The sequence below is a fragment of the Centroberyx affinis genome, unplaced genomic scaffold, assembly GCF_046629955.1.
Source record: "Centroberyx affinis isolate AG114_WGS23_722 - 3 ecotype Tasmania unplaced genomic scaffold, CSIRO-AGI_Caff_v1 ptg004125l_1, whole genome shotgun sequence".
In the NCBI taxonomy this organism is placed as follows: domain Eukaryota; kingdom Metazoa; phylum Chordata; class Actinopteri; order Beryciformes; family Berycidae; genus Centroberyx; species Centroberyx affinis.
Window position 1 is genome coordinate 26,693 of NW_027281899.1, and position 11,702 is coordinate 38,394.

Consider the following 11,702-nt stretch of genomic DNA (forward strand, 5'->3'; position numbering starts at 1 on the left):
CTGCACTCACAGCTCCAACAGCTGTAGCTGCCTGGAATATTAATATTAATGCAAGCTCTATACACAATGTTTCAATTGGAACAGATTTGTCTCAACCAATCATAGGTTGAACTGATGATTAGATTAATTATCTACGAGCATGATTAGGATGAAATATCAACTGTTGATCATATGGCATACATTCACAGCAGACTGAAAACAAATAAGCCAGGAGATGATACATCATTTGGAAAGGTGTGTGTTACTGGAGTTGGAGACTTTTACCAGTCCCACCAGTAAAGGGAGCTGCATTATATAACGATCCCAGAGACATAATATGGGATGGTGAATTTGAAATAGCTGAACTTACTCAAATAGTGAGACAACAATCGTTTACAAACTAATAAAAAAGATGAACCTCTGCTGGGTGAAAACGTTGCTTAAAAGCTGTGAAACTGGGGAACAAACAGATGCAATACACATATATGCTACAAACAGTGAGGTTGATGACTTTAACCTGCATATGTTATATGAAATGCGTCCACATCCCATCACAATTAAAGCACTCGGTTATGAGAGAAATACAGAGAATGGTAGGTTAGAGCCAAAAGTTTGACATCATAAAAAAGTTTACGATTCATGTCTGCAAACACATTTAAATCATGAATTCAATTGGAGCTCGTTTTATGTTGTTGAAAAATACTGACATGTCAGATGGCCTTGTGAACGGTGCTTTTGATACTGTAGTTAATATAATCAGTGACAAAAAGTGAAAGTGAAAAAATGGTTTCCCTTCTTCCATTTATGTAGCATTTGAAAACCCCACAGTTGGAGAAAATCAACGATATAAAAGACACACAGTTGATACTGAAGGAGGAAACATTACCAGAGGAAGATAAAGTTACAAACAGTGGATGTTTGTGGAGACAGTTTCCAGTAAGACTGGGCATGGGCCTGCACTGTCCACACAGTACAGGGATTAACAGCAGACAAAGCTGTTGTTTCTCTGAAGATTTTTTCATCAGGACAAGCTTATGTTGCTCTTAGTCGTGTCACCAGTCTTGGTGGATTAACAGTTAGACTTTAAAGAATCAGCAATATATTGTAGTTCATTTCACAAACAAACTCCTCATCACCATTACGCTGCACAGCACTTAAAGTCTTAAAGGCCATTACCTTGATTTAAAAGCCAATATTATGAAAAGTGCAGATTGTACTTGTTTTACTGAAACTTGGCTACCAGCACAGGATGCACAAAACCAAAGTCTTGATGGTTTCAGCTTTACACACATCCCTCACAGTCAGCCAGAACTAGCTAAGCTTAAAAAAGAAACACATGGTGGAGTTGAAGTTTACCATTCACTACATAAAGATGTGACCATATGGACACCAACATGCTATAATGTAGAATGCAAATCAAATCAAATCAAAATTTCAAGTCTCAAGTGTTAATTTAACAGCTGTCGTTTTATACAAGCCAACAACTTGTAACTATTTTTTGTCAAAAGGTAAAAGAACTCATCCAAATAATCAATGCATATCCTGGGAGAAAAATTATATTTGGAGATTTTAATGAAAATACAATATAAAATCATGAATTTAAAAAAAAAAAAAAAAAATTTAGCATGTAGCCACTGCAACAACTGAAAAGGGTACTTGATCATGTCTACATTAAAGATGGAGGAACAGTTATAAGTACGCATATCAATTACATAGATGCAGCCACTCCTCAAACATGGACTGCAAATGAAATTTCAAAATGTGCATAACGTAATCTAATCTTTATTACACTGTATAAGAAATATCAGAAGGGAGAGGTGAGTGGGAGGGGTTACCTTAGACAACTATTTATTTATTTGATTACATGTAGTTGCTGCTACTAGGCCTACAAATGCTACTACTACTACTACTAGTACTACTTCAACTACTGCTGCTGCTACTACTGAAACTAGTGCTTCAACTCCTTCAAACACTTCAACAATATGCATGACCTGTGTGTTAAAATACGCTAAATAACCATTTGTGCAACGCCATTATATGATCAGCCACAAATACCAAACATGAATATCTTTGAATCGATATTAATCGGCATGTATTAGACAGAATCCAAGGTTGGTTTGGATTTTACATCTTATAACTCAAAGACAACTTCACCTATCACTATGAAACTTGATAATTGTGTTTGAACCTCCATTAGGAACTTGCTTTCCAGTTTTCATGCAGATCCGATCAAAGTTGGCAGATCCAGCCCAAGTTGGCTGCTGTACTGACTTGCCTTGCCATTGTTGCTAGTGGATATATTTGAATTAGATTTGAATGTTTTTAGCAGAGCTTCCCAGGGCTTATCCACCTTGGAGAACTCACAATAGACAATAGGTTTGTAACTGAGCATAACATTGCAACAACAGTATTGTATCAAAGTCACTCAGTTGGTTATTGCTATTCAGTTAGAGTTTACTGTGCTGCATTCACTGAACAACACATTGTATACTGAAAAACTGTGAAATATTGGCCTGGCATGATATTACAGGCAGTATTAAATACCCAGCACAATTAAATACTTGTCATTATTACTATCCTCAGGGATCAATAAAGTTTCATCTCATGTCATCTGATTCTAATAAGTTAATTCAATGAATTTTGTTGGAACGTCTACCAGGTTAAGTCATTCAACAGCCCATTTTAATTTTGTCCTCTCAGCCCAGTCAGCTAAACAAAGTCCTCTGCTGGATAAAACTGAATGTTTGGGAATGAAAATGGCAATATGTAAATGATTTAGATCATATGGGATAAATGAACATGATCATTTCAAGAGGAAAGACATGTTGCGTTATGCTTGTTTGAGGGCTTCCAAGTCGTATGGCTGTAAATCAAATCCGCCGGCAGCAGGAGTGAGACAGATGTCGAGGTTTTAAAACACACTCTGACATCTAGAGGCTGGACCGGTCATCACATGGTGGATCGGCAGAGTTTACCATAGAATCTGTGTTGACACATCTTAGTGATTAAGAACATTTTTCAGAGCTTTTCCGACCATAAAACTCAATCTTAGCTATATCTAGTATGTATGTGTAACCCATCTGAAAATAAAGCATGCCTTGTGTTGTTTTGACAAAGTTGTTTAGATTTAAATAGCGTCACTTTCTCCCTGAGTCACTGCAGGGAGAGAATCATGTGGAAGGAATTCAGAAATCCCCGACAGGAGTGATAAAATACAATCTTTATTAAATAAAGTAAGACATATAGACAGCTCCTCCTCAGTCAGCTCTCATCAGAATATATATACAGGTCACACTACATCCACACAGTCAAAACAACACTCCTTCCCTCACTCAAGCAGTACAACAGCTCAGTAGTTTTAGTTTTTTTAATTTTAGTTTTTTTAGTAGTTAATAGCAGTAGCAGTCAAGGGTGGAAGTTAACTAATTACATTTACTCACATTACTGTAATTGAGTAGCTTTTTGTGTACTTGAGTATTTTTTAAAGTCAGTAACTTTACTTTTACTCAAGTACGTTTTTAGTGCAGTATTGTACTTGGCTCCATTTTAAATCACATCCATTACAGAGTTCAGATTTTGCGGCTCTCCATAAGCATCGGAAACTGGGCAATGGTAAATTGGCAAATAGTGGAGCCATTCACAGTGAACGATCAGTCAGCAAAGAAGAGAAGAGTAGTCTGCCTTTACTTTGTTTGTGCACTTTATTTTGCAATTTCCAAATTTTCCATTTAAAAGAATCTACTTTGAACTCTGTCCTCTCGTCCTTTTAGAATTGCATGGAAAAACAAATAACATCTAACAACGTTCTCTTCTCTAAAATGTAACTCAGCAACTTTTACTCTGAGTACATACATTTAAATGAGCTACTTTTTACTTCTACTTAAGAAAGATATCAGCAAAGCAACAGTACTTCTACTTGAGTAGAACACTCAACTGCTCTTTCCACCACTGCTAGTAGTAGTAGCAGTAGTAGTACTAGTAGTAGTGTTAATATCTAGTTCAACTCCAGATCATCAGAGTACAGCATGGCTTTAGCCAGTAGGCACCATACTCTCTGCCTCGCCACTGGGACAGAAATGTCAACTGGAGGCCCTACAGCCATAACGTCTCTGACCCAGGATCAGCTTTCCCCACGCACCTATCCTGGCCATATCCATTACACTGTGTAACATGTAAACTGGCCCTGGACCAACTCGTAGGCGTGAACTCTGTCTGCACCACCGCCGGCCGATGACCAATCTCTTTGTGTTCCACGTCAGCACAAGATTACGGTACCGCATTCCTGCCATAGCTCTCACAAGGGTGGGGCGTCGACTCCTCTATACACTCGCTGTGCGTTTAGCAATGTGCACAGCAACGATTAATGGCACTGCGGCCCACTTCTTCCATAGTAATAGACACTAACCAACACGATCTGATAAATATCCAGCATGCAGCATTCTTCTTTGTCGTCAGATTGCGGCAACATGCTGGAAACATTCAGTGACATCAGTAAACAGCAGGCGTTGTAGGTCTTCTGGATTATCTGTCTCTCCTCCATAGCTCTACTGTGGTAGTTTCATCAGTTCTGTTAGTATATAATGAGTCAGTGTCAGTGCAAGTCAGTAAATATAGCTTAATATAGTTTTCTCATTCCTGTTTCACTCTTCCACCCATTTCCTCCCTTTGTATCATTTCTACTGCATCTTTCCGTCTTTTGCTCTCTCCTTCTCGTGATGCGAGGCAGCGTTCAATCTGAAAATACTCCGTCCATCCCGTTCTCCATCAGACCTGAGTGACCAGAGGTTCTCTGAGGAAGAAGTTCACGCCTCTCTGGTCGGCCGTCGCCTGCCCTGCGCACAGCCCCGCCAGCAGAGTCCCGTTGAGGGGAGGGCAGATCCCCCTGCTGTCGCCCCCGTACAGGGGCGCGCAGTCCCCCATGCCTTCGGGCCCCTCGTCTGCTCCGTCCTCATCGTCCTCCTCCTCGTCCTTCTCCCTGTCCTCCTCCCACAGCAACGTGGGGATGTGGGTGAACTCCGTGCTGACCTCGCACTCCGTCTCGCGGTGGTAGAAGTAGCTGAAGTTGGACACGATGACGGGCACCGGCAGCGAGATGGTGAGCACGCCGGCGATGGCGCACATGGAGCCCACCAGCTTCCCCCCGACCGTCTCCGGGTACATGTCCCCGTAGCCCACCGTGGTCATGGACACCACGGCCCACCAGAAGGCCTCGGGGATGCTGGTGAACGCCGTGTCGGGGTTGTCCACCTCGGCGAAGTAGGCGGCGCTGGAGAAGAGGATGACTCCGATGAAGAGGAAGAAGATGAGCAGGGCGAGCTCCCGCAGGCTGGCCTTCAGCGTCTGGCCCAGGATCTGGAGGCCCTTGGAGTGACGGGACAGCTTGAAGATCCTGAACACCCTCACCAGCCTGATGACCCGGATTAAGGCCAGGGACACGGACGGCGGGGTGCCTTTGTCCTTGGCCAGCTCCGTGCCCAGGGTGACGAAATAGGGAATGATGGCGAAGAAGTCGATGGTGTTCATCACGTCTTTGAAGAAGTGTATCTTGCTGGGAGCGCAGAGGAAGCGCATGATGAGTTCAAAGGAGAACCAGCAGATGCAAATCGTCTCTACGATGAAGAAGGGGTCCTGGAAGGGAGTGAAGCCAGGTGGAACCAAGATGGTTTCGTTCGCTATGGTGGGGTGGGGCATGGTGATGAATTGCTGGGAAAGACAGGGGGAGGGAAAAGTGGTTACAGTTGCACCCAAAGCACATAAGCAGATAGCACTCACTTTCTATCATCTGTCATCTGTCGCCTATCTGTCAAACAGGCGCGGGAAAGAGAAATAGGAGAATAAAGGGGAAAGGTGGGGCAATAATAAATAGCTCCATGGAGACGAGGGTTACAGGGGGGTAACAGGAGTGAAAACAAGGAGAGAGTAAACAGGACAGGCAGGGAGGGCGAGCGAGGATAAGTGAGAAGACGCGATTATTATAAAAGTGGCAAACTTGGTCCTCAGCACATTTGGAAAATGCATCTGTCATCACGTTCTGGTTGAGACTGTGAGATCTTTGATACCGTGTTAACGTTCTCTCTCCTCTCCCTTTTCACTCCCCCTCTCTATTTTTTCGTTCAAGACTTTTATATAAATATGTTTCTCTATATTTAAACGCACAAAAAAAAACATTAAGCGCATGTGACGGCGGGTTGCGTTACACCCCAGACACCGTCATGGCCAAGGAATCTGACACTTAATTTAACTCTACTACTCTACTACAGTACTTTTTTTCCTGAGAAGTAGTTATGGGTTTAAAATGAGTAGCCTAGGCATTAGTGGTTTTGTCAAGTTAGATAGAGATCCTTTACCCTTAGTTTTTGATGGCGCTTTCAGCACATATTGAACATAATATTGTATATTTATATGTGTTTTGATGTTTCTTTCTGTCTGTCTTTTCTTATGTCTCTTTCGCTACAGCCAAAAGTTTAGACACACGCATTTCTCTTTATTTTTTAACTATTTTTCACATTTTAGCATAATAGCAAAGACATCAAAACTATGAAATAACACAAATGGAATTATGCAGTGACCAAAAAAGTGTTCAAATCAAATCAAAACTATCTTATATTTTAGATTCTTTAAAGTAGCCGCCCTTTGCCTTGATGGAAAGGCAAAGGCTTTGGAAAGAAATTCATACACCGGCATCAACTTCACTGTTTATATTTGTCTAAGAAACAAATTTCAAGCATTTAACAGAAGCCTTTAGATCAAAATGGCTTTAAGAGAATGAAAAACATAGTACATTCTATCAGGTGTGTCCAAACATTTGACCTGAACAGCTTTGCAAAAAAAGATTCTTAGAGAGACACAGCTCAGTTTAAGTTCTCCTCACACTTTAAGTTCACAGGTCATGATCTTTAAGCCAGTAAAAAGACATATGCCAGGCTTATGTCTCAGGTCTTGTCACAGGACCATAACATGTAGGCGTCATGATCTGATGTCAGTGTACGCACAAACCTCTCCTTTTCGGGTTACATTTTCACCATCATGTGTGTGAGTGATTGAGTGAGGAAGTGTGCGTTTGGGTTTGTTTGTGTAGCGCTGAAGGCCTCGAGTGCTCCGATCACGTGCGTGTGTCTATGTATGGGAGTTAGAGATGTTTTTCAGTGGTGGCGGTGGGACGGGGGGGGGGGGGGAATGTAAACCCAGCAAGCCTCGCGTCTCGATACTCCAGATCCACCTAGTCACCACGCTACCAAAGTGTGCGCGAGGCTAATTTCATTTCGCGCCAGTCATCAGAAACGGTGATCTGTAAGCCTCTTTCCATGCCGCTTTCAGTGTGCATGAGTCACAGTGTTTATTAATACAGACATTCGTTTATGTGTTGATGTGCTCTTAGGGTTGTCCTTCCTCTATATATAGCCCCTTAGATCTCCAAGGGGTAACGTGAGACAAGCTCATCTCCTTCCCTTTCCTTTGCCTTCACATTTCCCTCTCCGCCTAACTCCTGTCCGCTCCACTCTCTCTCTCTCTCTCTCTCTCTTCAACCCTTCGAACTCTCCGCTCCGTCAAAATGTACTCGCTGGCTCTGGTAGTCAGCGGCCAATGGGGGATAGCATCGCCGCGACATAACTTTCCTCGAACGGTAAACCTCCCATCCCTCCATCCCACCTGCTCTGTCTCACTTTCTCCCCCGCTGCCTCTCTATTTCCCCTCCTCCCTCCCTCTCTCTCTCTCTCTCTCTCTCTCTGCTTTACTCTTGTTTCTTTTCTCACATCTTCCCCCTTCTTTTTCCCAGCAGCGGCTCAACTGCTCTCCTCATTCCTTCCCCTCAAATCTGAGTGGCTCAGATTTAACGACAAGGCGAAAATAATCTCAGGAATAACTCGGCTTCCCCTTCTCCCTCCATCTATCGCCCCTTGCTCTCCATTTTCCTCCATTTTGAGATTGCTGGCATAACAAACTCGAACCCCCAAATTCCCGACTCCTGGTGTTTGTGCTCAGCCTTTTCCATCTTGTTTTATCCTCCGTGTCTCTCCCGGTGTTGAGAGGACCGGAGGCAAAGGCGTTTTAACCCTGTGCCGATAGAGTCGGTTTGGTCAGATGGCGTTTATGTTTGGCAAGGTGACACCTGTCAGCACCTGTCGCCCTTCTATGTTCACCTCATCAGCTCCTCGCTGTGTTAACATCTGTTCTCTTAGCACCCTGTCAGCCGCTTTCCCATCCCTTTACTCGGGCATTGCTTGCATTTCCACTGACAGAACCTCTACCTTCAGGCGTGTGAATCCTCCCTGTTTCTCTCTCTATCGGTTATCAGTCCCATCACAGATACCACACCAATTCCCCCCGTCACACAGCCTCCTCTCACCTCCCTCAATTCCTTCTCCGCCCTGAACTCGGGCAGCGTCTCCAGGCAGAAGATGAGAATGGAAACCACGATGACCATGACGCTGATGATGGCGATGATGCGGGCGCCGCTGGAGGACTCCGGGTGCTCGAACAGCATCCAGAGGCGCTTCTGCAGCTCGTTGGTGGGCAGCGGCCTCTCCTCCTCCTTGGGGAAGCCTTCGTCCCCCTTGAAGCGGTCTATGATCTCCTCTCCCAGCTCGTAGAAGCGCAGCTCCTCCATGAACACGTCCAGCGGGACGTTGGCGGGCCGCCGCAGCCTCCCGCCGGACTGGTAGAAGTAGAGGATGGCGTCGAAGCAGACGCGGCTCCGGTCCAGGAAGAGTTCGTTCCGCAAGGGGTCGAAGTAGCGAAGGCGTCGGCGGGGGTCGCCCAGCAGGGAGTCGGGGAACTGGGCGAGGGTGCGGAGCTGGGTTTCGTAGCGCATCCCGGACACGTTGATGGCCAGGCGCTCGGTCAGCGCCCAGCCGCCCCTCCACAGCGAGCGACGGCTCTCCTTCTTTCCATCCCCACTTCGCTCCTTCTCGCTGTACTCCTTCTCCCCCTTCTCTACCTTGTTGCGCTGGTCCTTGTTCCGTTTGTCATTCTCACTAACCTCCTCTGCCGTCTGCTGTTTGTCTTTTGTCTCTCCTCCTCCTCCTCCTCCATCTCCTCCTCCCTTGTCATGATTATCCATCGCTTAGCTTTCGTTTTTGCTGATCTTCTCTTCTTTCTTGATAGGTTGTCGCTTCTTTCTGGAGAAAACGAATCAAGGTTAATCAAGGTTAACCTGGTAATGTAGACGCAACAGAGTGTGAGAATAAGTAGAGAAAGACAAAATAAGTATGAAAATGTAATATTCACCTCTTCACTGATTTATTTAACATGGAAATCAATTGGAATCTTTGATTAAGATGAGATAATAATATGTCATAAATTGTCTTTCAGGCCTTTGATTTTGCCAAAACATCCACCAAGCAGTTAAATAGCATCACCTAATACATATTTATTAAACTTATTCTGATCGATAAAATTAGAAAATCAGAATCCAATGTTCCTGCAGAATTCAGCGGAGCAATTTTCTGCACATCACAGAGAAACACAGTTCAGCATTAGCTAATTGTGTGACGTTAGGAGTGAGTAGGAGTGTGAGTTATATTAGAAATGACGAAGACAAAGTTCCTGAAGACATTGAATAAAACTCTAATACCCACAGTAAAAAAAAAGATATCCGAATGTTTAGCAGAATTTCCGCGTTAGCAGATTATTTAGACAACTCTGAGCTGAGCTTTGCCCCCCACCATTTTCAAGTACATTTTTACATCCCATCATGCAGACACACCATGCAACAAGCCCCATAACCCTAACCCTAAAGCAGGCCGGTGTGCTCCTCTCACCCCTCCGCCTGCCTGTCACAGCTGCTGATTGAGACTAATTACAATGACCATGACTCTGCTACTGTACCTCCTCCGCTGCAGGGAGCCTGTCCGCCTGACCCTCCCCTCCTTCTGAAGCCGTTTGTCTATCCCTTCCCTCATCACAATGTTCAGAGTCAGACAACCCCCCCCCCCTCCCCCTCCCCCTCCCCATCCTGTCCCACCTTCATGTCTCAAGTTTGGGAAAGGGGGGGCGGGGGGGGGAGAAGGGGGAGGAGACAGCGCCGAGGGAGCAGCGTGGCTCCTTCAGGGGGCCTGCGGTGTTACAGTTTTTTTTACAATCGGTTACAAGCATGTCTCAATGCTAGACTCACTTTTTCAAAACTCTTCACACTGTTAGCACAACAGAAGTCTATGCGGACCGAACTGTGACTGACTCTTGCCTTGCTTTAACACAAAATGCATTGGTTTAACACAAAAGACTACCATGTGTATCTACAGCCCAATTTGCAAATGCTTACATACTCTTTTCAAAACTTAAATTTACGTTGTTGTTCAATGTTCAAAACCTAACATACATGCAAATGGACAGCAATTTGCCATCCCATTCCATTGAAATACATTCAAAATCCTAAAAAAAAAGATGGTTATGGAGACAAATAGTAAAAAATTATTGATTTAAATGATGTAAATGAGACCAATCACAGGTGATTCCCATCTCATTACCACCTATACAGCAGGTGTGATGTGGACGAAAACATGTGGCCAAATGCAGGAGACGGGGTGATTTGTATGTTTTGTTTTTTTGTTTTGTTTTTTGAGAAAACTATTACAGTATTGACTTTTGTTTTGCTTACAGCAATTTTCACTTACTCTGGTTTATTTTTTAATTACTTTATGGCAAAAAAAAGCACATTGAAGCTTTTCCTGTTGCATTCCTATGACTTGTATTTTCTAATGGGATCTTTGTTTACTGTAAAATAATAGTATGCAGTGTTTTGGTAGTTTTTGGTGTATTTATGGTGTGAAATCAACTGTTGTGCCAAGCTGCATGTCGTACAGACAACAGTGTGAAGAGTTTTGAAAAAGTGGACTCAGTATTGAGAAAAGTTTGTAACCAATTGTAAAAAAACTGTAAAGTGAAGTTAAGATAGTTAAGCTTGTTTGTAGGTCGCTGTCTTCGGTCGGTCCCTGCTGCTCTCTCTCTCTCTCTCTCTCTCTCTCTCTCTCTCTCTCTCTCTCTCTCTCTCTCTCTCTCTCTCTCTCTCTCACGCTCACTACGGGAATGCTGTCAGGCCGAAATTCAATCTCCCGCCTCGTCTCCTCTCCAAGAGCGCCGCTGCCCTTCCCGCCCTCAAATGTCAACCTCTTACCCCCTCTCTCTGGAGCATGCGTGTACTACATGCAAGCGTGCACGTGAACACACACGCACGCACACACACACACACACACACACACACACACACACACACACACACACACACACTTACTGTAGCAGTAAGCACCTGACGTGCACAGGAAAGAGTTATGGTAGGTGATAATAATGATTTACAGGGATGAACATGTAAGTAGGCTAACACAAACATGCGGTTAGTGTTTTTCTCCTGTTTTCTGTCTCATCCATGAATAACTGATGCTAAAATAATAAAATGGTCTGTTACAAAAATCGGCAGAATTGTCCATGAATTTGATTCTGGGTTAATGGAGAAAGTATAAAACTGGCATGAAAGCTGACCTGTCAGGCTGGTCACGCAAATCCAATCCATCACTGCTTCAGTATTATCTTAAGAATAAATATGGATGACTATGACTTATTTTAGAATACCACATGCATATTTAAGCGTCGTACTTAGGCTAATGTTTGTAGTAAAACTACAATTCCCATACCAGATAGTCATGATAGTCACTTTGCAAATGCTGCCTTCAAGTGCTCCTCATAAGCTCCTATTTCTCAGTTTACAAGTCATAAACGACTGGTAGGTG

At 43.8% G+C, this 11,702-nt stretch overlaps 1 protein-coding gene across 1 annotated transcript; it reads right to left on the reverse strand.

Annotated features, from left to right (window-relative positions):
• Positions 1-4,743: 4,743 nt before the first annotated feature.
• Positions 4,744-9,040, reverse strand: LOC139663815 (potassium voltage-gated channel subfamily A member 7-like). Its single transcript, XM_071542565.1, has 2 exons — positions 8,327-9,040; positions 4,744-5,682 (listed from the first exon to the last, which is right to left on the reverse strand). The coding sequence occupies exons 1-2, from the start codon at positions 9,038-9,040 to the stop codon at positions 4,744-4,746; spliced, it is 1,653 nt and encodes a 550-aa protein (XP_071398666.1).
• Positions 9,041-11,702: the final 2,662 nt, after the last annotated feature.